Source organism: Phragmites australis, chromosome 9 (genome assembly GCF_958298935.1).
Source record: "Phragmites australis chromosome 9, lpPhrAust1.1, whole genome shotgun sequence".
Lineage (NCBI taxonomy): Eukaryota > Viridiplantae > Streptophyta > Magnoliopsida > Poales > Poaceae > Phragmites > Phragmites australis.
This window is the reverse complement of record NC_084929.1, coordinates 32,459,099-32,486,423: the sequence shown is the minus strand read 5'-3', so window position 1 is coordinate 32,486,423 and position 27,325 is coordinate 32,459,099. Positions and strand designations below refer to the sequence as shown.

General features: G+C 46.7%; 6 protein-coding genes across 6 annotated transcripts; 2 read left to right on the top strand and 4 right to left on the bottom strand.

The window, feature by feature from the left end:
• Positions 1–6,118: 6,118 nt before the first annotated feature.
• LOC133929874 (transcription repressor OFP1-like) lies at positions 6,119–7,574 on the top strand. Its single transcript, XM_062376629.1, has one exon. It carries the CDS (start codon positions 6,174–6,176, stop codon positions 7,059–7,061), a length of 888 nt encoding a protein of 295 aa, XP_062232613.1. The 5' UTR covers positions 6,119–6,173; the 3' UTR covers positions 7,062–7,574.
• A 1,344-nt stretch (positions 7,575–8,918) lies between these two features.
• LOC133929229 (ras-related protein RIC2-like) lies at positions 8,919–11,257 on the top strand. Its single transcript, XM_062375905.1, has 2 exons — positions 8,919–9,347; positions 10,590–11,257. Exons 1-2 carry the CDS (start codon positions 9,115–9,117, stop codon positions 11,017–11,019), a joined length of 663 nt encoding a protein of 220 aa, XP_062231889.1. The 5' UTR covers positions 8,919–9,114; the 3' UTR covers positions 11,020–11,257.
• Positions 11,258–11,618: 361 nt separating this feature from the next.
• Positions 11,619–12,572, bottom strand: LOC133929230 (uncharacterized). The gene has a single exon (XM_062375906.1). The coding sequence runs from the start codon at positions 12,435–12,437 to the stop codon at positions 11,889–11,891; it is 549 nt and encodes a 182-aa protein (XP_062231890.1). The 5' UTR covers positions 12,438–12,572; the 3' UTR covers positions 11,619–11,888.
• A 6,014-nt stretch (positions 12,573–18,586) lies between these two features.
• LOC133929228 (ras-related protein Rab7-like) lies at positions 18,587–21,164 on the bottom strand. Its single transcript, XM_062375904.1, has 7 exons — positions 20,985–21,164; positions 20,875–20,901; positions 20,678–20,777; positions 19,678–19,824; positions 19,514–19,594; positions 19,261–19,406; positions 18,587–18,924 (listed from the first exon to the last, which is right to left on the bottom strand). The coding sequence occupies exons 1-7, from the start codon at positions 21,035–21,037 to the stop codon at positions 18,858–18,860; spliced, it is 621 nt and encodes a 206-aa protein (XP_062231888.1). The 5' UTR covers positions 21,038–21,164; the 3' UTR covers positions 18,587–18,857.
• A 1,359-nt stretch (positions 21,165–22,523) lies between these two features.
• Positions 22,524–25,043, bottom strand: LOC133928163 (proline-rich receptor-like protein kinase PERK1; the record flags this gene model as incomplete). Its single annotated transcript, XM_062374414.1, has 7 exons — positions 22,524–23,146; positions 23,320–23,481; positions 23,747–23,894; positions 23,972–24,048; positions 24,135–24,205; positions 24,319–24,405; positions 24,497–25,043. Coding segments are annotated over 7 exons (1,515 nt in total), but the record flags the coding sequence as incomplete, so codon positions are not given.
• Positions 25,044–26,222: 1,179 nt separating this feature from the next.
• LOC133928162 (vegetative cell wall protein gp1-like) lies at positions 26,223–27,089 on the bottom strand. Its single transcript, XM_062374413.1, has one exon. It carries the CDS (start codon positions 27,087–27,089, stop codon positions 26,223–26,225), a length of 867 nt encoding a protein of 288 aa, XP_062230397.1.
• Between the last annotated feature and the right edge of the window lie 236 nt (positions 27,090–27,325).

Genomic DNA, 27,325 nt, shown 5'->3' with positions numbered 1-27,325 from the left:
TATCGAACTAACTCAAGAACACAAGATTTATTCAGGTTCAAGCCTCCCATGAGATAATAGCCCTACGTTCTATGTATATTTTTATGGATTAGGTGAACTTTTTACACAGTGTTATCCATGTTTCTTCTCAGACTTTCCTCCTCCCTTTTTATAGCAGTGTAAAGAGGAATATATACAAACAGACTATGCCAGACCTCGTGGCAGACCTACCCCTGACGAAACCAACTACCCCTAGCCCATCATGATGTCAGATAGGCATATCCGCTCTGCTCTGGTCGTCTGTATGTCCTGTTCCATCACCAAACATCGTCACACTCACCAGCCAGGCCATCCCGTAGCTTTAAATGCTACAGGATGGGTCATTGCTCCATCACGCATGCCCACGACCTCGTTCGTCGAAATGGAGTGCATGAGGAACGAAAATATTTAAGTGGATGACATTAAATACATCCTGACAGGTTAAGTGAATACCTACCCTGCGACCGTAGGGCTTTCATCTGCGACCAGGGAGCTGGTCACACGAGTCTCGACCTAGTCGCACGATGAGTCTGTGGTCTTGAAAATATCTATTGTCAGCTGATATTTGGCGATGTGGGGCCCCGTCTTGTGGGGGCACCCCTTATATATTACAGTGACATTTTCTTAACATATATCTAAAAATTGCATATGGTTGTGTCAGTCATAATATCTTTTGCTGAACTGGCCTTTTTATAGTTTTATACCCTTGCATTCATTAGTCAACAAGCAGTTCGCAATCAGTTTTACTGTCTTAGTTTTTGAATCTTGGTGCTTGATAAGAATCTTGAACAAATTGCAATGTTAATCTTGGAATCTTCAGAACTTGGTTCCTAGTTTACTTATCTGGACAACTTCAGGACTTAGTTTCAGATTCTGTAGGCTGCTTGTCAGATAATATATGTGTTAATATTGCTCTATTTGTAGACTGCTTGTCAGATAATGTATGTGTGTATATATGGTGCTGCTCTTTTATATATGTCTTCAAGAAAATTTAGGATGCCCTTAGAGAAAGAACCTATGAATAAAGCTCATTTGGTTGCATGTAGAGTCAAATAATAGCATCACGAGCAGAATCTAGGATCGCTTGGTTTCTGTCTTCGGATTTGCCATATCCTGCCCAAAGCATTTGCTATTTGTTTCGTGAACCTCTCTTAGTACTTGAAATATTGAATTGTATGCGTTCTTGTATTTTTGCAAGCGAGAAGAATTCTGCAGGCATTTCTGGACCAATCTTTCTGGAGAACAGAAGGAAAGAAGAATGAAAAGGAAAGAAGAGACTAGCTGTAAATACACTAAAGCCCCAATCAGGAATTTACTCCTTGTAACATTATACACTGATTAAATCCTGTGAAAAACTCCCATAATCCAAGTTTGTGCTGTAATAGGCTGAGTTCGCTCTGTAACGTTCTCATGGTAATAGAGGTCTAATTTTCACCTATTATCATTGTCTGTTTCTTGTTGCTACTGCTAATATGTTATAGTGATAACAGAGGTATGACTCTCACCTATTATTGCTGCCTGTTTCTAGTTGCTATTGTCAATCTGGTCTGGTGGTAATAGATGTCTAATTCTCACCTATCATTTTTTGGTCAGTTTCTGACTCTTTCCACAGCTGATTCGCTGTTATACTCTTTGAGTTGCCTCGTCAAATGATATTGCTTGCATCCTATGGTTGGTCGACTTGTGATTGCCTGTTGAGAGAAAATAATTGGGTTATGAATTATATTACTTGTTTTGCTTCGAACTTTGGCATGTTCTTTGGATGAACAACTGTCTTGCCACTTGCCTACGTGGTTACTCCTGCTACATATTGCTGAATGCATGGTGCTCCATATGTACAATTGGCACCGAACAGATGAACAAAACTTCATCTTTGGTCAATATTGTGATCGTCTGTTTCTTGGTGAGGCACAAAGCCCTCTTATGTTAATTGCTTCAATGCGTCCGACTTGTAGATCATGTTTAACAACTCTAATGTGAGTTCCGTATGAGAAAACACATCTCATGTGAGAATAAAAAGGACAAGGGTTATACTGTTGTAGTATTTACGATAATATGAGCATATATATACATATCCCAAGGGAAATATAACAAGAGCAGCATGATACAAATGTTAAAAACATGATCATAATACAAATGGCTACTAGAAAATAACCACATAAATTATTTAGCAAGTATCTGAAACAGTACTGAACATGATGTTATATGAATATGGCTCTCAGATCATTCACATCAGTTGGCCCCAAATCTTTGAAGATCTGCTCCTAAACTGGTCCTTTAGATATATCACTAATTAAACTAGAATATGAGATCACACCTAGAAAATAATCTTGATATACAATACTCTGAAAGCTACAAACACCTAGACAGAACTATAGATTAAAACTATACTGAAAAGAGACTCAGTGTAGCTAGAGTCCTCTGCACAAAGAACAACAGGACAACTGAACCTCAAGCAAGACTTACTGAATATCAAACCAAGATCACAAAATGTACTAAGATCAATAATCAAGTCTCATATCCAGGTGTTGCATACAATAGGCAGTGACTGAAAAGTAAGGATTCACCATCAGCTAATTAGCACGCTGAACTCCACTCAACAGATCACAAAACAGAGCACTGCCTATGCTTTAATAATCAGAGTATCAAGACTGATTCTATTGTACTCACTATTCTAATTCAATTTCAATAGAATTGATCATCACAGAGCATATAAATCAAGGATTCATACAATCAGATCAGAAGGGAGAAGAAAGGCTCACAGTGCAACTTGTTGAAGAGAACTGATAATCGAGGTAAGGCATGGCTCAAATGCCGCTGACCCAGAAATCCAGCAACCTGCCATTTCTGCCGGTGTGAGGGATGACAGAGATACAAGACCTCTACCGCACAGCCACTGCAGTACGGGCGAGTCTCGACAGTGCAGCTCCGGACACCAACAGATCTTCCTCCGAACTGAGCACCGGCCCACAAGCACGAGTTGAACTCGGACTCAAACACACCAATGCACCAGAGGGGAAATCACAGAGGAGACAAGCAAAAGTGAATCAAACTCATCTGAAGAAAAAAAATGTGAGGGAGAGGAGAGGATATATATATATATATATATATATATATATATATATATATATATATGTGAGTTCGGCCCCATGGCAGGCACCCAGCCATAGTCATACCTCTGAATCTCCCCCGGCCACCTTCCATCCGACGGCTCCAGGAACCGAAGCAGCCGGCCAAGACACCCAGGAGCTCAATCCACTCTCGAGGTGCTAAAGATGCGGTCACAGGCCGATTTTCCGCCGCTAGCACCCGCCCTGGAGGCACGCTAAAGATGCGGCCTCAGGCCGTTGAGCCGCCGCCAGCACCCAGGAAGAGATCGAAACCCCCAGCTCCGAGAAAAATCCTCCTCATCCAACCCTAGCTACCGACTAAAAGCTACTCTTCACGAGCCTAGGCCGAAAGCAAAGGAAGCAGCCCGATCCAGCAGCTCATACGTCGGTTCAAGGCATGAACACATTGAAATTTCCAAAATATACAACATATACTACTAAAGGCATTGACTGGTAGTCTTGCAGAGAATGGGATTCCGAAGTTACCATAGGAACGAACGAGTTCTGCTGAAATTCTGTGCATGGTTACAGGAGCAGACTGAGCAGGGCAAATGTATTGCAGATCTTCTGCTGCAGATAGCGAAACGCCATGGCACTCCAGCGGCGGGCGAGGGGATCCTGTTCTGTCAGATAAACTCTTCAAGTCAGAGCTAACCCATCCTACCAACCAAACAAGACCTTATACCATCGCATACCATTCCGTACAACCAATCAAACATAAGTCTATATCATACTGTATAACTAATCAAATATGGTATTATATCATCCTATCAGGAGGATCATCACATTCATGTATCATTCCATTCTAACAACAAACACACCCTAAGGGTGAGGTGCACCGGCCACCAACTAACCTCATTTTTTTTAATGGTGCCTCCCAAATTGCATGGTCTTCAAAAGACCAAAGGGGTGCGGGATGGAGACCTCGAGCCCCCCGTCAGCTCGACTCGCTCCGTGCGATCTTTCCAACGTGCTCTATGCACGTTCCTTCCAACTAACCTCAATGAGACAGATGCATATTGTATCCCGTGATTTTTATTTGGATAATACCTGCCGACGAGTTCCCTGCCTTTGTGTTGTGCCGGCTCAAAGTCCCATCCAATACTGCAACTTGTCTGGGAATAAGTGTGATGGCCAACCAGTCAAGCTTTTCGATCGGTTGGCTGGAATCTCAATCGCTGTATCATGATGCGAGAGTACTCTCAGTTGCCTTTGTATTATCCCCTCTTGACCTTTGCTCGTTTCTTTTATAGACATGATACCAGACATCAGATTGCTTCCCATCTCTTTCAAGTTTGAACAGTGACCTGAATGATTCAAAGATTAGGTTATTTCATCAGATCAATGGTGGAATGGAATAACATGGCCATACATAAAGTCTGAACGAGCGTAATCTGATCATTGCGTGAAATGAAGTGTGTTATGTATCTTACATTCTGTACCAAGAATCCATCTGCCAACTTTTATGAAATGCCTCAAGCTGGTGAACTCTGAATGTCTGTATGAGACGAATGAAACAAAAGAGGCTTCTGCACGCCGAAATGTGCAGACTTCAAAGTCCAGTGACTTGTAAAGCTCACCGAGATAACAACAATGTCACTCCTACCTAAAGCCACGCCATCTCTACAACACTTGATTAGAATTCTGTCAGTCTAAAATATCTTCCAGACTGAAAAAAAATGATTAATTGACATAGGCTTGTCTTCACTTTCAGTTACCAGGATATCATCTCAGATTTGAATATGGTTCAGACATTGCCTGTCGTTTCTTCTTCGGATCTAGAAGGACACGTATCATATACCTCGGGCTTCAGCTTAGAACTCAGACTAGGTTCTCTTCCAACCTGCTGATGGCTGAACAGAACATGAAGGAAAGGGCATTTTGAACTCAACTAGCAAACAACAGAAGAAGGCATCCAAATTACAGTACAGCACTTGGACGACATCGTACAGGACAGGACAGGACACGCTCGATCTCAGGAAGAGTGCACGCGAATTGTTAATTCAGTCATTCAGATTTCAGAGCAGCATGGAGCCCAGGACCAATGCTAGGTCATACTGTACAAGGCACAAGCATAATTGTGTAATCACCTGCCGTACAGCCTGAGCCCGGTACAGCTCGGACAGGCACGCTTAGCCAGCACAGTGAAGAAGAAAAGGCCAGGTCCTGGGTTCAAATCTGCAGCTCTTACTGTGCTAACAATGCTTTTTACATGGTAATACATCTTCAACTGTTACATTGCCACATCCTAATGGAAAAGTGGAGTAGAATTTCAGCATTGCTTGTTTCTTTGTCGGTGTCGAAGAATGGTAATTGGCAATTCCGGTGTGCACGAAAGCCTGATATCAGCTGGCGGGACTTTCTTCAAACGACTGAACAAAGGAGAACAACTACAGAAGCAGCAGTACTGAACGAAAGCACCAAAACAAGTACTTAAGCCGTAGTACCAGCAGCCGGCCCCGTTGTTTCAGCCGAGTCCTAGCTTTCAGCCATCAAACCACTTTTCCCCTTGCTTTTTGTCTCCTTCCTTTGTCTTCCTGCTCCTGCATTGCTTTTGCTGTGTTTGTTCGAGACCTGTGAGGCTGAAGACCACGACGAAGACAGAGAGAGGACGGCAGAAAGTACAAAAGACGCACACAAAAGGTGTGTGCTAATGGATGGTTGCATCATGTGTGTCTGGGTGAATGGGGGGCTGGTGGACTCTGAAGTCTGAAGCCGCCAGGACCTTTCGAAAACCCATGCACATATGCATGCAGACATGAACTTCGTCAGATCACGCCTGTCTCCTCTCTTCACCCTTTGTTTCACTTTCATTCTCCGATGTTGTCTTTTGTCAGTGTACAAGTACTGACACTAGCCGTAGCAGTGTGCGTGCCAGAAGTCCCAATACCAGCACGCCGGCACGGCACCTAACCGCCAAAACTTGCACGCTTTAAATCGCACACGTCTCCCGCGCTCCCCTGCACTGCACTGCACTCCAAGCTCTCTCACACGCCACACACGAAGTTGACACCAATCTTCGTACTAAGATCGCAAGAACGAGCCATGAGATGGGAGATCCGCAAGCAACATGCAGCCCAGTGCGTGCAAGAAGATGAAGGGGAGAGAGGAAGCAAGAGCAAGCGCAGGGCGTTCTCCTTCTCGCTTATCTCGTGGCTCGCCAAGCTCACGGCGAAGGAGAAGCCTGGTGCGCCCGCCAAGCACGCGCCCGCGTTCCCGCCCAAGAACAGCGCGGCGGCTCACGCGTTCCCCACGTGCCTCCGCAAGCGCACCAGCCCGAGCCCCGTGGTGGTCACACCGGGCCGGCCTAGCCCGCCGCGCCGCTCCCCCGCCGACGTCGTCCCGCGGCGGCTGTCGGTTGGTAACGACAGTGCCGAAGCTGTCGCCGCGCGCCGCCACTGCCAACACCGCTGCCGCCACAGCTCCCTCGGCGGGGACCATGAGCTCCCGCCGCTCGGTTACCTGATCCCCTTCTCCCTCGCCGGCTCCGCGGCGCGCCCGCCGCGGACCGCCGCCTCTGCTGCGCCAGACACAGACGACGGGCCGGCGCGGGTGAGACGGTACCGGCGCCGCCGCAGCCGCCGCCTCAGCGTCAGCGGGCGGAGGTCGTCGTTCTCCGGTAGGATGCCGCTGCGTGTGCGCGTGCGGTCGCCGCGGCGCGCCGCCGTGGCTCCGGAGCTGGAGAGGCTGGCGGTGGTGCGGCGGACGCGGGACCCGCAGCGGGCGTTCCGGGAGTCGATGGTGGAGATGATCGCGAGCAGCGGGTCCGCGCCGCGGCCGGAGGAGCTGGAGCGGCTGCTGGCGTGCTACCTGTCCCTGAACGCGGACGAGCACCACGACTGCATCGTCAAGGTCTTCCGCCAGATCTGGTTGGAGTACGGCAACCTGCTGGACCGCTCGGACGCCGGCAGACGCCCGCCGGCACGGCGCTGATCATCCGATGAACAAACATCCTCTGCCACCTTCAGTGCGTTCCATGGCTCGCATTGGCTGGTCTCAGAGTTCCATGGCAGAAGCTGATTCAAATGCTGATTGCCATGCCGTGGTTGGTGTGCAGGCAGCAGCTGATCGTATGCACGCGCCAAGTAAGCGTTCTGGTTCGCGTGCAGCGCATTGAGGTGTTGCGCTGATGGATCAAGTAAGGCAGAAAAGTATAGGCCCGCGTGAGATTGAGGTGTTGTTTTCTGGAATGGAGGGGGAGATTCGCAACTCGCAATTCTCCAATCGTCTGATACGTCGGCTTGTATGCATGGCAGTGGCAGCTGTAGATTTCAGAACCTCCGGTTTCTAGAATTCAAATATCTGCGGCGCCACCCTTCTTTTGCTGTTCCGTTCTGAACCGGGAGATGGTGACTTGGAGCTGTCAGGGATTTGTATGGGCACCGGTGTCGTGACATTAGGTAATTCTGTTTGGTTCGTAGCCCTGCTTAATTACACTACATAGTGATATGGGATCAATCGACAACAAACGACAAGTCCCCACTAAAGAGCTCTTATGACTAGATGATAAACAGTGCTACTTGGAACGTATGTGTCTAAAGTTTTTTTTTCCGAATCCAGCATCTTGAATTTGAGTCGAATTTTGATACTCTTGTCTAATTCTAAGTTGTATTTCAGGTATCAAAAAAAATTTCTGAATCAAATATTTAAATTCAAGTCAAATTCTGATACACGCGTCCGTGTTCAGATAACAGTGATGATAAAAGGCCGTACTGTGCCTACTGGGTCTTCAAGGTTCCGAAGATGGCCTCATGGGTTTAGTTTTGTTGCCGAAAAAACGCGAGCTGATGGCCCAACCAAACAGCAAACCCACGCACGCGCGGCCCGAGTCAGGTAGGACGAGTACACGACGGACGGAGTACCGATTGATTTTGGGCGTCGAAACCCAACGTCCCTCGTCGGTCCGTGCGGCTGTCAAAAATGCGCACGCCGACGGCCGGTGCGATGTGTTTTCGGTTGAGGACTCGAGAGGTGAGGACGTGGGGGTCGCTCTCCCGTCGACCAACTCGTCGTCGGCAACCACACTAAAGCGCGGCCGCCCCGACGGGTTCAACGCCCAGCTCACAAGGATACCGCCGACGCCAACGCCGAGCAACCGACTGGCCTGGAATCTCACGACGCATGACCACCATCCCACCGTCCCCAAATTTAGCGAGGTGGTTGCTACTTGCCACAGCTAAAACCCATCGATCGAGCCGGCTAACGATCCTGGTGGCAGGTTGAGACCTGCACATGGACAATAGCCATAAGGTCTTTAAAATTTACAGCAACCAGAACCTAACGATGCCGTACATGTTTATATTTTATACATCAGTTGTACAGTACCAAAGAACAGTTGACCAGAAGAGCAAATAATACTAACAAGAAGGTACTAAGCTTGAGTATTCTTTTCTTAGATTTTTTTTTTCTGAGAGGACTAATGGGCAAACGTCCCATCCGAGGGCTAACGAATTCATAGATTGTTTTAAATTTTGATATAATTCTACCGGGGATTAAAAGTTTGCTAAAATTTTGGTAAAATTTTACGAGTTTCGGTAATTTCGGAGAGGAACAAAATACCTAATTTCGGAATTTTCTTTCACTTACAGGCAGGACCCACATAGAAGAGAATGAAAAATAATTAAAATTTAGTTAAATTTCACGAATTTTGATCTTTTTATCGGTCGGTGAAAATAATTATAAAACGAAATTAAAAATTTGATTCTAAATAGTAGCCATATTATTTAGACGTTACTAAATTTTGATACAGTGACTTTAACTCCTAACCAAACATGCATTTGATGACCGAAAGAAAACACCACCAACCACTCTTCCGTCTTAACACATGCTAGTGCTGCGGCCCTCACTGGCACTCTGCTCCCAAATCCCAGTTCCACAGTGACACTGCACCACCCGGCTCCTACGAGATCCAGAGTTCCAGGCCCCAAACCCCTCCTCGCCTACGCTAGCTGCTAGCAGCAGCCAGCCTCTGCTCGCAGGGGGAACAATGGCTGCCAACGGAGGCGGGTACAGGGCGGAGGACGACTACGACTACCTCTTCAAGGTGGTGCTCATCGGCGACTCCGGCGTCGGCAAGTCCAACCTCCTCTCCCGCTTCACCAAGAACGAGTTCTGCCTCGAGTCCAAGTCCACCATCGGCGTCGAATTCGCCACCCGCAGCCTCCAGGTCGACGGCAAGGTCATCAAGGCCCAGATTTGGGACACAGCTGGCCAGGAGAGGTACCCTTGGATCCCTCTAGCACGATCTTGGCTTGGCGTCGCGGTGCATTGGTGTAGATTTGTTGGTGCAAATGTGATCTTGGGTGCCTCGTTTGCTTGATCTCGTATAGTAGGTAACTGCATGGTTGCAGTTGCTCATTTGCTCGCTTTCTTGTTTGATTCGAGAGCTAAATTTGGTGCTGCTTTTTTGGTATGAATTTGCAAGGGTAGGTGATCTGGAGGAGTGGTTCAGGATTCACCGCGGGTAAAATAACTAAGGAATTCCAACCTTGGTAAGATTTAGGAAAGACGGGATCTTGGGGGTGGTCCAGTGGTTCAGATGTCCATTGGTTGTTTCTAGTAGGTAGATGGGTGGGCAGATTTCGTTCTTGGGGGGGTTGAGATGTCAATTTCTGTCACGCGTTACTTGTTTGTCAGTTCACTGTCCTCCTTTTACATTCTATTTCTGCTATGTTGTCAGTGCTATAATTTGGAATATGTTATATGAAGAGTATATGAGTGCATGTTTGTTGTGCGAATGTTAATTGTGGGAGAACTGAACATGTAAAGATGAGCTTGAAGTCTTGAACTAGAATCAGCAGCACAAGTGTACTTAACTAGTTGTTAGTTGTTACTAGTTGATTTTGCAAGGTAAGAGAGAGCAGTTACAGTGGGTTGATACTTGCTACTCCTGAACTGTGTATTTGTCAGAATTGTATTCAGTGTAAAATGGCAGCGGTAGAAGTGGCAATTGCATTTTTGTTTTCTTCATTAATTTAGCACCATATCAGCTGATTGAAGTGATCTATGATATCCAGCTAGAAGCTGCTAGTTTAAGTCAGGGACAAAAATCTATTGGCCACAACTTTATTTGGACGAATCAGCTGAGAAACAGGCCCTCACAGAAGTTGACTGATGGTAGATTTTGGGGGCTTCTTGTAGAAAGAATATTAGATTTCCTTCTTACAGAAATTATTCAATTGATCAACAGAATTAAGGACTTAATGGTACGAAATTATACCCGACTATAGTTGCCACGAAATAGATCCAGAATGATCGCAACTCAAAACTAGCTGCTATAGAGCTGTCCACAGCAACACATTTTTGAGGATATCAAATTCGTGCTAGTTTACCCCTCTCCTAGGCGATGTGTCATGTTTGATCCCATTTTCCATACTATCAAAAAAAAAAAGGGAAGATAATCTCCACTGAACCTAACTTCTCTTACTGTTTGACCTAGTATTTGTATCCATGGTTTTTCAGGTACCGTGCTATTACAAGTGCCTATTACCGAGGAGCTATAGGAGCATTACTCGTCTATGATGTCACCCGCCGTGCTACATTCGACAGCGTGGGCCGTTGGCTAAGGGAGCTCAGAGACCACACTGATCAAAGCATTGTTGTCATGCTAATCGGCAATAAATCTGATCTCCGCCACTTGGTGGCTGTCTCAACTGAGGATGGGAAAGAGTTTGCTGAGGCTGAATCCATGTACTTCATGGAAACCTCTGCGCTCGACGCCACCAACGTGGACAATGCGTTTGCAGAGGTCCTGACCCAGATATACCAAATTGTGAGCAAGAAGTCGGTGGAGGCGCCGGAGGAAGGCTCGGCTGTCCCAGGCAAAGGGGAGAAATTAAACGTGAAAGATGATGTGTCCGCTCTGAAGAGAGCTGGCTGCTGCTCAAATTAAGGCAAAGACAGACGGTTTGTTCATTTTTCATGTAGGTACGGTCAGCTTGCACTGTAAGAAATCTGCTCAATTCTCCTTTCTGGAGGTGTTACTGAGGGTCAGGGTCAGTCAACAACCATTCAAACTATCAGTTTAAATTATCAGCTCTGAATTTGTGCTTCTGTCAGATTGATATGGTGTTAATGTCTACTATTGCCATTTCTTTTATGAACAGAAGAATTTACAAGCAATTTGTGTATATTGCCATAGTGTCATGGGCGATCGGTACTATTTACAGCTTACATATTCACGTTGCAAATTATTATCAAGATGATATTTGTGGTCTATGTATACTCTACACTTGCCAGCGGCCATATAGAGTATGACCGGCAATTACTCCCTCTAGTCTCAAATACTCAACTACATGACGTTTTTTCACATAAGCTTCTGGTTACTTTTAAATTTTTGACTATCAATATCTTTCAAAATATGTAAATTGGAATCATAGAAATTATGAGTAGATTTTTCTTGATATGTTTTTTCATATCATGATTTTATTGAGTTTATAAATATATTCTGATAGAAATAGTGGCCAAAGATATATTTTGAAGGCCGTGTGGTTGTATTGTGACTGGAGTACTATTCAGTGTTTGGCTATTTGCAAACGTGATAACAGAGAAGATAACGTGGGTACTTGGCAGTAGTTTAGACTTCAGCGCGAGGCGGCGAGGGTGGACCTGGACATTTTGTGAACTACTGAAGTTTTGTTGAGATGAACTATTCTTGAAGTTACAGAATGGCTTATAAAAACACATATCCAATCAGAGGCAGTTGTGCTCGGTTCCTCTACGGCTCCAGCCGGCCATGCACCGATGCACGGCACAGGTACTTTACTTAGCCAACCACGGGCCGTTCAGTCCCGCGGACGAGAGGGAATCTACGGCCGTGATCAGCTGCGCGCACACGAGGAACAGCGATGCTGGCAAGCCGAGCAGCAGCAGCGCCACTACCCCGGCCCCGAGCCCCGGCCGCGCGTTCACGAGGAACGCCTGGAGGAGGCCGGCCGCGCCGCGCACGCCTGCCATGTAGCTCCAGTGGTGTCGCTGTTCCAGCTCCGTCCACTCGGCCGGGGGCGGGAGGCCGACGCCGGCGTCGGTGCCATTGTCAATGTCATCTTCGGACAGCGCCGCCCGCGTCTCGCGGATGCGCCGCTGCAGCGTCGCCATGTCCTCGTCCACGGAGGAGGAGTTTGAGTCGGCGTCCCAACCGCCCCGCCGTCCGCTTCTCGGCGCGGCGCCGAGGAGGACGTTCCTGTTCCCGCCGGCGCGACGGGCTAGCCGGACCGTCGTCGCCGCGGTGGCGTTGGGAGACGGTACCAAGAAACTGCTCTTGGAGAGCAAGCGGGGAGGGGCACGTGTTGCCGCCGGTGCCATCGCCATTAATTATCTGCTTGCTTACAGTGCAGCTAGCCTGCGACAAGAGTGCGAGTTGCCACTTGCCATTGTTGCGCCCGGCCGGCGCGCGTTTATATATGCCGGGGCCGGGGGAGAGTGGTGTAACGTAGCGGAGTTTGCGCGCGTGATTAGGCGAGGGGAAAACGTGGGGGCAATGGCTATATAGCGTGGGAGCGGAGGCCACGGCAAGGCTTGTCGGTTGCCGTGTGCGGGCCGCGTCCGTGGCATTCGTTCCATGTCCGCCGGGCGTGCTCTCATGTGTTCGCATTGGCCCGCTTCCTCTTCAGTGTGCCGTCGGCACAGGAGGGACGTACACGTACTCTCGTCTTTCCCGTTTTCTAAACCGAAGCTTCCTCTCCTTCACCATGTCTTCTCTCCAGTCTCCACTGTGCAAACGAACAGCAGATGAGACGAGTCGCGACAGCGGCGGCAAAGTGTCTCTTTTTTTTTTTGCGAAAAAAGTGTCTCTTGTAATACCGAGTTTTTTTTTAGAACGTTTTGGATTTCAGTGGTCTATTTTCTCCAGATGAAATTCACAGGATCACAGATTCGCAGGACAGGATCGCAGGACAGGAGACGAAATTCCAGATGAGATGAAAGTTTGAGGCAACAGTACCCGTCCCTGTATAGGTTCTGTGAGAAAACTGGTATCCCTGGCGGCTGATTGCTATAGTGATGGTCACTGGCGCATAAATTTCCGCAGGAATTTTGACAGCCAAGATATGCAGGATTGGGAAGTGTAGAGAACGAGAGAGATGCAACCGTGGGTTGTATTGATCTGTGCATCAGGTACATATATATGTATAGGAGGTCGTTAGGCTGTAACTAACTGAAGCTAAGTCAGCTAGAAAGCTGGCACTACCCTAGAGACTAGGATAGGTAAAACAGAATGAACCCTGCAGTAGTGTGATCGTCGTTGGCCTCAACGATGGACATACTTGAACAAAAGGTTTCAAAGTCGTTGGCCTCAACGATGGACATACTTGAACAAAAGGTTTCAAAGTCGTTGGCCTCAACGATGGACATACTAGAACAAAAGGTTTCAAACTGCCCCGTAGGTAGTCCTTTAGTTATAATGTTTGCAAATTGAGTGTCAGTTGGCACATGAACAACTCGGAACTGACCAAAGTGAATATCTAGCTCGATATACTTAGTTCTCTTGTGATGGACTGGATTGCTGACCATGTAAACAGTAGAGACATTATCACAGTAAATAATGGTAGCTTCGTCAGGAGGGCAACCAATTTCAGCAAGTAATTGTCGGAGCCAACAACACTTGACCACCACGTTTGTCGTCCGCCGTCCGTCGGCCCCTGTCACCGCTCCTCCCTCCCCAAACGCCGAGAGCTGTTGGATCTCCCATCGACGACCCAAATTAGATCGGCCGAACCCCATCCTCCTTCAGTCCACCGTAGACCCGTGGACCCAGTCCACCGTCCCGGTCAGCAGCCCCGTAGGCGCCACGTCAGCATCTGAGCTGAGTCAGCAGCCGCGTAAGCCGCCACGTCAGCCCAGTCAGCCTGCTGATGCAACAAATAGGTTTTCCAGTATAAAAATAAATATCTTATTCCTAGAAAATAGGTAATTTTATATTTAGGCCCCAAACTTTTCTATTTTCATAAATATGCCCCTGTTAGTTCTGTACTTTACTTTTAGCCCCTAAACTTTTGTATAATTACAAATAGGTCCCTAAATTTTTACATATAGGTCCCTAGAGCCTTTTGTGTTTTACAATTTAGTCCCTGTAATTTTTCAGAAAAGCCCCTTAGATTAAAACTATGATAACTTTTCATACGAGCTTCGATTTATGCGATTCTTGTGTTCACGCGATCGTAGCAGCTTGTATTGTCCATTAGTAACCTTTTTAGAGTGCTTTGCCTCTGTTTTGTGTGCTATACTTAGCTGTTGTGTTTGTTTGCTTTCCAGTGTGCGCATTTGTTTTAGGAGACGAGCAGTGTGTCAGCTTGCAGGACCAGGCATTTGAGGACTTTGAGCAACTTGTATTCGAAGGAAAGTGTTCTTGACCACATTGACACCATTGTAGGATATTGTAGATTTTATTTTTCCTAGATGCATTCTTGTTTAATATGGAATCCCATGTTTAGGATTTTACTAGAATTTGTGTGACATTCCTTGTAACCTTTGAAGGGCCATGGGAAAATAAAAAGGGTAGTTGTGCTAATGCTGTTATGGATGGAGTAAATATTAATCTTGACTAATGTTTATGTAACGAGAAATTAGGTATGATAATCTTGTAGTAACATGGAATTCGGATCACAACTGGATGGCTAGTTTGAGATAGAGTTGCACAGCAGGGTTGTGTTTGTTCCTATGTGGGATCCTAAGGACCGGTTTGTGAAGCCTGTTATCCGGCATAACAGCACAACCACGAGACCTATATGGGTACAGTCTGACCAAATAATTAGTTGCCCTTCATATTCTGTACGCACCAGTGGACGGTTAAATGGCACAAGAGAGGATCTCTGCAGTGGATGGAATCCCTGTTAGCGGTGAAACCTTAGTGGGTGCATATAGATTTGGAGACGCTTTGAAACGGCCTTGTAGTGAGACCCCGGCTCTAGATCCGTGTAAAGCAAAACGGGAATTACGACTCGTGGGTAAAGTGTGCAAACTCTGCAGAGTAATAAAATTGATCGATCAGCCGTGCTCATGGTTAAGAGCGGGCTTGGACTTCTTAATAATTAGTGGGGATCCTGAGTGGTTGGTTTAGGTAGTCGGGTGGTGGAACCCCCGATGAGTCGATAGCTAGATATGAGATATCTGGTGAGTCTGGTAATCGGATGAAATCCAACGAGTTATTTCCTTTAATGTTAGAGTCATAGACTAGTAAATAGGTTGCTATGTCTTTTGAGTCATAGTTTAGTTTGACATAGTTGCAGTTATCCCGAGTCAAACTTTTTCTTGTCATAAAGCCTGCATGTCATGTTTTTTCCTCACTTGCTGAGTACTCTATGTACTCACGTTTGTCTTCTCCCAACTTCCGGATGCTGCTCAGAAGGAAAAGTTTTCAAAGATTTTTCAGATGATGGTGCTGAGTTCTAGGTGAAGGAAGGCGTTGCTCTGAAGACCATGTCATAGGCTGGTGTTCCTCCGAACAACGCCTGTGGATGGATGAAAGCCCTACTGCCGCTAAAAGATTTATTAGTGTTTTCTTTTAGAACTGCGGGTCTTTTTTAAGAATATTTTTGTTAATTAATGACACAGTTATGTTATCACTGATGATATCACTGCATGTATGAAAACTTAATTCTGACATACATGTGGAATACATCTGATTTGTTTCTTTGAAAACCGGGTGTGACAGAGATGATATCAAAGCCGTGTTGACCGTAGGACGCAAGCCTAACTAGAAATGATCGATATTAAGAACTTATCTCCGTTTCAAAGAAAAAAAAGGTTTCTGAAAAATCTTTACTCCGTCTTGTTGTTCTCCTTTCTTATTACCTTTGTTTATATTTTTTTATAAAATGATTACTGACTTATCTCTCTTTCAAAACCGGATGTGACATAGTGTTGGCAGATTTTTCATCTTTGTGCAGTAGGCGAGGATGGTCATATCTCCCTGGTAGAGGTTCCGGAACTCGACGAAGGCGTAGACGGAGCGCGCCTCCTTGTTGTCGCGGTACAGGGACCAGACGACGCGCCAGAGCACGTAGGCTGTATCTTCCTTGGTCTGCACCATTTAGAGGATCTCGCCGGAGACGGTCACGTAGATACAGGAAACGATGGTGAAATCGTTCTGGACCCACTCCGAGTTGCCACGCGAGGTGGAGCCATCGATATGTCAGTCCAAACTTGGCGAAGACAACATTGAACATCTGCCGCCAGATGCCGTATTTGGATTCATGGAGGTCTAGCACAACACGCACATGCGACTTTATGTTCATGAGTTGAATTTGCGAGGGGATTGGCTGAGTGGTGATCTGTGCGCTAAGCGGCGTCGGCGAGCTGGGCTCAGAGCCGTAGGAGGAGGCGGGGCTCATGGGCGTGAGAGAGAAGGCAGCGGAAGATGCAGATCGAGAAGCTGATACCATGTAGAGAAGAGAGAGATGCAACCGTGAGTTGTATTGATCTGTGCATCAGCTACATATACACATACAGGAGGCCATTATGCCGTAACTAATTGAAGCTAAGTCAGCTAGAAAGCTGGCACTACCCTAGAGACTAGGACAGGTACAACAGAATGAACACGTTCGCTAACAGGAAAATCTCTTATGTAGGCTTGAAGCTGTGCAACTGAATAATCAAGAAGATGAAGTAACTCGGGCTTTAGATAAAAGTCACTGTTTTACAACTAAATCCTTATATAGATTTCTAACTTTTGGGGGAGTAGTTAGCAAGGGGGCAACCACTCTATGGAAAACGAGACTTCCATTGAAAATCAAGATCTTTTTGTGACAAATGATGCATAACAAGCTGCAGGCAGGAGCAGTTTTGAAAAAGAGAGGCTGGTCAGGAAGTGAAATGTGCTGCCTCTGTGGAGAGAGAGAATCTGTTGATCATATCTTCTTTTCTTGCTATTTTCCTAGGTTAGCATGGAGCTGTGTTAGGGAAATTTTTGGGTGGCCTGATTACCCTCGTTCTGACGCTGACTTATGGGAAGTCTGGATCCCAAAGAAATCTGGGTTATCACAAAAAAACTGGGTATCTTTGTCTTTGCAGGTCTAGCCTGGGCCATGAGGAAGACGCGCAATAAGATGTCAATCGAGAATAAGATTCCTAACAAACCAATTGATGTCTTATTCACTGGCATTTCATTCCTGCAGAAGTGGAGGATATTGGTAAAAGAAGGAGAAGAAATGAAGATTGACAGATTCTGATGGCTACACTGAAACCAGCCCCTGAAAGAAGGCTACACTGTAGATTCTGATGCTATTGTGAGAGAGTTGCTATTCTGTTGACACTGCAGAAGCTTGAAATAATTAGCTTGTAAATTGTTTGGCTTGGTCAGCAGCGTAAATACTATTCTGATATTCTGAGAGAGTTGCTACTCTGAGAATTAGCTTGTAAATTGTTTGGCTTGGTCAGCAGTGTAAATGCTATTCTGATGTTCTGTTGACACTGCAGAAGCTTGAAAGAATTAGCTTGTAAATGCTATTCTGGGAGAGTTGTTATTCTGAATTGTGCAGAAGCTTGTAATTTAACTTGTAAATTGTTTGGCTTGTAAAGTGTTTGGCTTGTAAATTGACTTGTAAATTGGCTTGTACAATTCAATGTCCACATCAGTGTGTACTCTAATTGGCAAGCAATATAAATCGTGTTGTCCATCGGCGAGCCCATCGCCGAGACGGTCGCCGTCGCGCCCGTCGCCGAGCCCGTGGCCGTCGAGCCTATCGTCGCCCATGGCGTTGTCGCCGAGCCCATCACCGTCCAGGCCATCGCCGTTGAGCCTGTCCGCCGTTGAACCCGTCGCGCCGCGCCGCCTCGAATCAGAGCTTCGGTGCCCCGCGCCTCGGATCGAAGGGTTTCACGCGAATTTTCGCCCGCGGAGACGGACTCCGGGTGCGGCTGTAGGTGGGCATACGAGGGACGAAATCGCGAACGAATGAAAAGGTACGGGAGGTTTCTGTGAATCCGGCGCGGTGGGATGGTGGGGAGCCGTTGGATGCGGATCGAATGGTCCACAGCGCGTGTTAGCAAGTTTGTCCGGTTTGCACCAAAATTTCGCAACCGATGTTCTAGTTTCTGAAGTCTTTGAACCGTAATAGGTATCGTAATCCTCGATGTTAACCCCAGCAGTACTGTATTTCCTTTTCGAATTTTTTTCTTTTGTTGCTGGTCCCCCAAGCTGAACCTTGTGACTCTATATTGGCTTAAAAAAATCGAGTATCCCTCTTGTCTAAAAAAAAGGACAGGAAAATCTTCTTCCACTTATTTAAGCGTAATTTCTTACTCTTCCAATTTTCTAAACGTCTTGAGAACAATTCACGTGACAAGCGAGTTCCACTTCCCAAAAGGGTTTCGTTTTAACATGACGTATACTTCTGGCTTCTCTAGTCAGGGTGCATGTAATCACCAGTAAATACCTGGAGGTACAAAACAAGGAAAATGCCTTTACAGGAAGGGCACATCACAATGCAAATGTAGTTTCATCTCAGGGAGACAAATCCATATTCGTCCCACTCCAAACCATAATGGATAAACTTCAGTTTGCACTTCTCTTATTTTGCCGATTGTATTCACAAGATATGACGCTACTGATAAAACAGCACAACATCCACAAATTGACAGCTCGGGACAGGCGCCCTTGGGTACATAAGAGGTGATTGAAAATGTCACAAATGAAATACGGATCCTTAGAGAACCACGGAGACCCAGCTATTTCGAAGGTATGTTTGGTTACTACATAACCAATGATCGCAGCGCTTCAAGATGCATCATGCTTTAACAGCAACCAGATGATCTCTGAGCCCGGTTGCCACCCACCATATCGACTGTGTCCGGCACATACCTTCAAGAACAAATCGATAAGGTTAGAAAAGCAAGCACAGGAAGAAATAGAAGCAAAAGAAACAAATGAGTAATGCTGGTCCTGAAACTATGCAAACATGCCCCACAAAAAGGATCAACACCTCAAAACAGGAGCAAAACACATGCCTAGAAAATCAAGTGACTGATGTTTCTATTGATGATTTGACGTAGATAATGGACTGGAGCAAAGCCAACACAAGGAGCTACTAATATTTCAAATCTTATTACTCTAGTACTTTCAATGACTTATGTCAGAGAAACAGTGACTGTAAATATCATCAAATATGCAGAACAAGGAGAGCTGCAGTGTGCTTACAGTTCTTCCTCTGGTTCATTCTTCAGAGCATTCTTTACGATACACTGGAAAGCATCTTCCACGTTTGTTCCATCCTTGGCAGATGTCTCAAAGTATGGAATGTTCCCTTTAGAAGCGCACCATGCCTTTGCCTTTTTCTCAGAGACCTGAAATGAAAACAGTTTACATACCTAATAAAACCATCCTAGAGAAATGAACAATTTAGTTGAAAAGAAGCATTTATTGAGAGATCAAAACATAGAGTGGTAATTACCACGCGACTGTTGCCACCATCTACATCAACTTTGTTACCCAGCAGAACAAAAGGGAAGTTATCAGGGTCTGATGGGCTAGCCTGCAAAGTTAAACATCCAAATTTATGCAGAAATAACAAGACTCTTAAGAGAATGAACTAACAAGCCATTGAAAATACTTCACCTGAATTAGAAACTCTTCACGCCAGTTGTTAAGATTATCAAATGATTTCATAGAATTAACATCACAGACTAGGACACAACAATCTGCTCCCCGGTAGAATGCAACACCAAGACTCTGAAACCTTTCCTGACCAGCAGTATCCCATATCTACAAAGGAATATTTAAGCATCATAAATCAGCAGACAAAAGATAAACACATTCAAATTTATCTGTTCACATGATATTGCTTCGAATCTAAATAGATTTCTCATTTCTTATGCGCCTATTGGAGATGCTCGTGACGGTACTTTAACAAGAAGCAACCAAAACACAAAGGAGCCACTTGAAATTGTTAGGCAATTATAATACCTAAAAGGCTGGAATAGATCTGAAAACGGTATCAATTGTTAATTAAGCAACGGGCCACGAGTGTAGAATGAGTGAAGAGCAGGGTTGGCGCAAAATGATACAGTTGCCAGATTCCCCTTATGCTAGTTTCAAACAACATCATGGCAAGATAAGCAGTAACATTTTGTTCGCGAGTAAATAATGACATAAAGAATGCAGGCTAGGCACTTGATCAAGCAAATAATTTGTTCAAATGAGTACATTTTATCCTGCCAGTGTTTTCATCAAGTAAAACTAAGTGGCACATTTTTTTCATAGCGAAAAGACTTCATTACAAGATATGCAATAAAATAAATTGAAACAATAAAAACAACGAAACGAACTCTGTGTGTTCAAGAAGCTAATGCTACGCACTTTATCATAACAAGTGAAAGCACAATTAGTGAAAAAAGTAAGATATTATGAAGACTGAATCAGTCTATGCCATATTGCTATGATCTACACAAACAAAAATTCAACAGCAAACATCCTCTACCCTATATTTACATCAGAGCTAGTTAGTTCATAACCTAATCAAGACGGCACTAAATCGCACTGAAGTTGACATCAAGAAACCGAACTACCCGGCTACCCTAGAGCACAGCATAGAGCAGGCAGGGGAGACCAATCTTACTTGCAAAGTGAAGAGCCTATCCTCGAACTGCACCTCCTTGGTGAGAAAATCCGCGCCAATCGTAGCCTTGTACTGGTTGCTAAACTTCTTGTTCACGTATCTGAATTAAATCACAGCTCAAGAAAACACAGTTCAAACAACAACCAACCAACAAAAAAGAACTACATAAAACGAAATCCATTCGAATCGCAGGATACTGGTTCATCAAGGACGTCTTCCCAACCCTAGATCGCATGAAACAAAGGTCAGCAAGGAACCAAAGACAGCCGCAGGGAACGGAGGTAGGAGAGAGATCCGAATTGCTCACCCGCTGTCGCCGAGGATGATGACCTTGAGGAGGGTGCGGCGCCGCGAGGCCATCGGGATCTAGGCCCGGATCGATCTCGCGCGTGGGGACTTGGGAGGGGGCAGCAGGGCGAAGAGGCCTGGGAGCTGTCACGGTGCGTTGTGTTTTGTGGTGGACGACTCGAGGAAGGGGACTAGGGGAGAACCGAAGACATGGGGAAGGGTATGGTGAGGTGGCGGCCACACCAATGGTCACAGATGAAAGGCCGTAGAATTCTCTTTCAAGTTTCCGCTTGATTTGGAGTTTGGTCATGAATCCAAAACATCTTTTTTTTAGGAAGCCACCGTGGCATTTATATTGATATCAAAACATCCAAATATAAGATTGGGAACATTCCTCTCGACCGGCTAAGTTGTAAGATAATTACTTTTTCTAGAATAATATTTAACTATTACATAATCGAAACCGTAAGCTAGAAATGTGTATTCTTTATAAGTAGTTGCCGCTTGCCTCCATAGAATTCACACCATCTAATATAGTTTTCATCACCTCTATACCCTATGAATTGATAATTACCTTATTATACCTCATCGGGCCTACGAGGAGTCTATCCCAAAAGACATGAGCTTCGACTGTTAAAGTTGCATCGATGTACAATATCTTACCATGCAAAATATCTACTTAAAACACTCTAATGTGGTAATCTATTCAAATTACCACTGCTATCACAGTATTAAACATCTTGATTATTCCATGGTAGCCACATATCTATTGTGCATCTCATGATCTAGTGTCATTATCTGAAAATGAAAATGAAGCGCAGTATTTTTTTCTTTTGAAAAGATTCACGAGGAGCACAGTAGGGCACTAGGGGTCTGGATGAAAATGAAGGTGCATAATTGGAACTACCTTACTGTAGCAATGACTTTTTTGTTTGTTGTTTCTTTGATAGCAGGTGATAAGATCGTAATTCGAAAGGATACCCTTTGTTAAAAAATACTTGATGTTTTTAACATGTCAGTCTCTGATGTGTAACTTTGACCATTATCTTCTACTAAAATATATTTATAAAATCTAATACATTAATAAGATTATAAGAGTATTATTAAGATAAATCTATACATATGATTTTATATTTTTAAACTAAATATTTAAAAAATATTAATGGTTAAAGTTTTAAAAACTTAACTAGACCTTAAACAAAAACGTCAAGTATACCAGTAGACACTAACCATGCACATGGCGCGAAACCCATCTTATGGAAGGACACACGTATGCACAGCACAACGAAGCAAATGCAGGTGGAACTAACGAGAAAGTTACATACATCCAAATCACCTTCATGTTGCGTGTTCTTTTTTTTTTTTTTTTTTTGCTAAAAAAATTCATGTAGTGTGGTTCCTGTTGACTACTAATATAACTTCACCTGCTATCCTGTCTTCCTTTGAAGAGAGTTTTTAAAACTGCTAACAGTTCTGAGATTTGAATTTGAGCAGAAACTGCAAATTTCCCCTAGAAAAACGAATAACCTAATGATATAAACAAGCTAAGAAATAAAGCAAAATTCTGGCATATGGCCCTGTTTAATTTTTTTAGACAATAGAAAAAAGTTTCGACCTTTTACACACACAGCCCAATAACTCTGTTTACTTGTACGCCCCTAACGAATCCAGAATCCTAAAACAAGACCCGACAAACTTCCTACTGCTAGCTCAAGACACTGGCAATCTATTCTGGCAAAACCAACATCTTTGCAGGCGTCACACGCCGGCGCGTCCCGACCGCGTGCGCCTGCTCATCCCCACGGCGGCGCCGGAGTTCTGTCCCGACGTCCCCTCGGGCGTGCCCGCGCCAGGCCCGGTCTGCGGCCGGCTCGGGCTCGTCCTCTGCGTGTCCGCCTCCCCCGTGTCCGTAGACCTCGGCGTGCCCACCACCTCGCCCGTGCCGGCGTCGTCGCTGGCGCTCGAGCTGGACGGGTGCAGCCCGTACTCGCTCGTCGGATCGCTCATGTAGCTGCTGCTCAGGTCCGCGGTGAGGGTCCCGGTGGTCCCCGGCACGAACGCCATCCTCCTCATCCGCCGCATCTGCTCGCCCGCGTGCTCGTCCTGCAGCTCGCTCTGCCCCGGCGCGACGCCGGCGTTCAGGGCCTCGGTGGACAGCTGTCCCTCCAGGTACCGAACAATCTGTTTATTCATCAGAGCAATACGCGCACTGTTAGGTCCTTCTAAAATCTGGAGCAAAATTGTTTCTTGGAAGTACATGTCGCATTCTTGAACTGAATGTTGAGCAGGCTAGGACACCGTTATGCACCGTGGTGAGACTCAGAAATGTTCTGAATGGGCAAGGGTTCATTCACCTGGCTCATCCGCGGGCGGGACCGTGCCGTGTGCCGCACCGCAGCGGCGGCGCAGGCGATCAGCCTCTGTATGTCGACGGCGTCGTAGTTAGCGGCCAGCTTGGGGTCGATCAACTCGTCGAAGGTATCCTCTTCGAGAGCTTTTGTCAGCAGAGGTCTTGCCTGTAGCAAAAGGATACGCAGTAATTCAGACACTTTTTACATGAATAATCTGATAAGGTAAGCTAACTAAAGGCATGTGTGATGCTGTCATCAGTGCAGAAGATGAAATCGACATGTCATAGAGAGGGAACTGGTGGGCACATTGAAATTTTTACTACTGCACTACTACTGTCTGTTGGAAATCCGACAATATGAAATGGACCAAGATGTAAACTAAATTGTTGAAGTTTTTAACTTGAAAGAATTCAAAGTTCAGGGTACCCACCCAGGAAACCAGAGTCTCGTCGTTGTAGGGCTCAGATGACAGAACAGGCCTCCTCCCGGTGATGAGTTCCAGAAGCACGACACCGAAGGAGAAGACGTCGGACCGGTCAGTTACTCTGCCACTGAGGGCATACTCTGGCGCCAAGTATCTGAAATTAAAACGAGCTTATGCCATCATTACCACCGTGCTAGAATCGATCATAAAAGGCTAATGCTTACTAGTTACCCGAAGGTTCCCATCACGCGCGTGGAGACATGAGTGTCACCTCCGGCTTGGATCCTGGCCAAACCGAAATCTGAAACCTGCATAACAAAATGCCCATCGGAGATAAATGCATGATCGGTTCACTTAGCGGAAAGCAAATTAATTCGATGTTTTAATCATTTACCTTTGGCTCAAAGTTGTAATCCAGGAGAATATTAGCCGCCTTGATATCACGATGAATAATCTTAGGATCACCTGAAGCGAAACCAATACCAGGCATTGTCTCGTCAGCAAACTAAAGTAATACTACAAATTTCAGACTAGACACTAACAGCAAAAGGAGCAGAAAGTACGAGCCGGGAACTTACAGTCCTCGTGCAAGTAGGCCAACCCCTTCGCCGATCCGAGCGCGATCTTCCACCTCTGCGGCCACTCCAACGTCGGCTGGCCGCTCCCTGAACCCAGGCAAAACCTCACGTCAGACGCCGTCCCAAACCGCTGGCCAAGGCATCCAACGAGAGCCGTGTTTCGATCGCAATCACGTACCGTGCAGGTGGAGCTCGAGCGTCTTGTTGGGCACGTACTCGTACACGAGCAGGCGCTGGTCGGCGTGGATGCAGTAGCCGACGAGGGAGACGAGGTGGCGGTGGTGCACGCGGCTGATGATCTCCACCTCGGCGTGGAACTCGCGGTCGCCCTGCCCGCTCCCGGGCAGCAGCCGCTTGATGGCCACCTCCCCCGCACCCGGCAGCGCGCCACGGTAGACGCGCCCGAACCCGCCCTGCCCCAGCAGGTTGGCGTCCGAGAACCCGCCCGTCGCAACGGCCAGGTCCGCGTACGACACCGTGCCGCCGGTGACCGGCGGAGGCGGAGGCGGCGGGCCCAGGGGGGCCGAAGGGGCGTCGCTGCTGGTTTTCCATGGCGGGTGCACCTGTTGTGAGTACGTTTGCGGCGGAGGTCGTTGTAAGGGCTCTGATGACGGCTTCGGGTGCGATTGCTGGTGCGACGACGTCACTGGCAGCGAGGGGCTGTAGAGATTGCCTGACGCAAGAACAACATCACCGTGAGAAATGAAGAAGATTTCCGTGTAGAATTAAGAGTAGCTCCTAACTGGGAAAAATAAAAAAAATAAAAATATTGGATTCAGTCTGCTACTCAAATAGCATATTTACAAGAATTCATGATCGGGTTGCTAATATGGGTGTCAGTTGGCTTAAGTTTTTTAAAAAAAAATACAAGTGTGACGCATACATACACATCATACTCACGTTCACATACCTAAGTATAGATCTAAATAAGATTAAAGATGTAACCTCACATGTACATGTACTATTCCTTTTAAAATTTTATCTAAAAAAATATGAACATTTATATCAAGTCTGGGACTAACCCAGTTGTGGTTGGCTCAATTTAACTAAGCAAAGACTAGCACTACTTGGTTCTCACCTTATCCAGCAAGAAAGCCAACCCGGCATGCAATCTACCTCTTTAGATAGAAGGACAGCAAAATGAAGAAGGTCATGATTTGTGCCGACGATTTAATCTAGCGGCAGAAAATCTAACCAGAAAGGCAGTAAGTGGTGACACATAAAGTGACCAATAACGCAGAGAACTCTAGATTGTACACTTGTATAGCCCTTGCCATTTTCGTCCTCAAGTTCATCAACGAGCAACTTTTACGCGGCAAGTTGGCATTGATCACGCACTTGAAAAGGGAGGCAGAGACCAAACCACTCAAGCAACTACACTATCTACCATTAGACCGTTGGTCGGTTCATGAGAAATGTAACTCCGCACTTATCTCACTTAATATTTATTTATCTATTAATTCTTTTATATATCTTAGGTTTATTTTTACATACGACCTCTCTTGTATAAATCTTATTACAAATGAATAATTCTAAGAATCTTATTACAAATGAACAATTATGATAAATCAGGACTCTGGTGTAATTTTCGTGCTCCTCGGTTCATCCATGCTCCTACTCCCCCGTTCCTATAATACGTGTCGTCATCATCACCAACACTAGCTAAGGTTGCTCCCGTGACGCCACCGGCGCACGAACGGCAAGTGCGCGTCGTGGTGCGTCTGAACCGCGGGGCCATGCGAGACTTCTTACGTTGCATGACGCGCGCGCGCGCGCTTACGTCGAAGTGTCAACGACGGAGCAGCAGCGTAACCTAACGCTTTCTGCTCGCTAGTGCTAGTGCGAGAGTGGTGTTACACTTGCACCGGCCATGCCAGAGCGTGTAAAGGCGTACGAGAATGGTGTTACGTACCCGGCGGAGATGGGCGGCGGCCACCACGGCCGCGGCGTTGGCGGCGCTTCTTCGTGCAGAAGTAGATAAGCCCGGCCACGAGGCCGAGCACGACTACTGTTGCGACGGCCACGGAGACGACGATCACCGTTCCGGATGAAGTCGATGTCGACGGCGATGACAGTGGAGATGGCGATGACAGTGGAGATGGCGATGACGAAGGCGCCGGAGGTGAGAGTGACGGCGGGGGAGGTGGTGAGGGAGGGCCGCCACTTGGTGGCGACGGGGTTACGCCAGGAGGAGATGGTGGTACCGAAGGCGGAGAGGGCGGCAGTATGGGCTTCGCTGGAGGATCTGGCCGAAGTGGAGATGGTGGTGTGGGTGGTGGCACTGGCGTCGTTGGCGGGGATGGTGGTATCGTTGGGGTTGGAACACCCGGTGGGGAAGGTGACGGCACTGGTGGTTCTGGCGTCACCGGAGAAGGCGGGGATGGCAATGGTGTCGCAGGTGTCGCAGGAGAAGGAGGGGATGGAGAAGGTGGAGATGGCATTGGTGGCTCGGGCGTCACCGGAGAAGGTGGGGATGGCATCGGTGGCTCGGGCGTCGGCATTGGTGGTCCGGGCGTCGATGGAGATGGCGGTGAAGGTAATGGTGGCGCCGGCATGGATGGAGATGGCGGGGAGGGCGTTGGTACCGGCGTCACCGGAGAAGGCGGGGATGGCATTGGTGGCGCGGGCGTCACAGGAGAAGGTGGTGAAGGCAATGACGGCGCTGGTGTTGATGGAGATGGCAGGGACGGCGTTGGTGGTACTGGAGTCACTGGAGGAGGCGGGAACGGAGTTGCCGGTGCTGGCGTAACAGGGGACGGTGGCGACGGCATGGGCCCCGATGGTGCAGGCGTCAATGGAGGAGAGGGCGAGGGCGACGGCGTGGGCGTTGGTACAGGCGTCACTGGTGGTGAAGGTACGGGCGGCAATGGAGGAGACGGCGTGGGCATTGATGGTGCAGGGATCACTGGCGGCGACGGTGTGGGTGTTGATGGTGCAGGGATCACTGGCGGCGACGGTGTGGGTGTTGATGGTGCAGGGATCACTGGCGGCGACGGTGTGGGTGTTG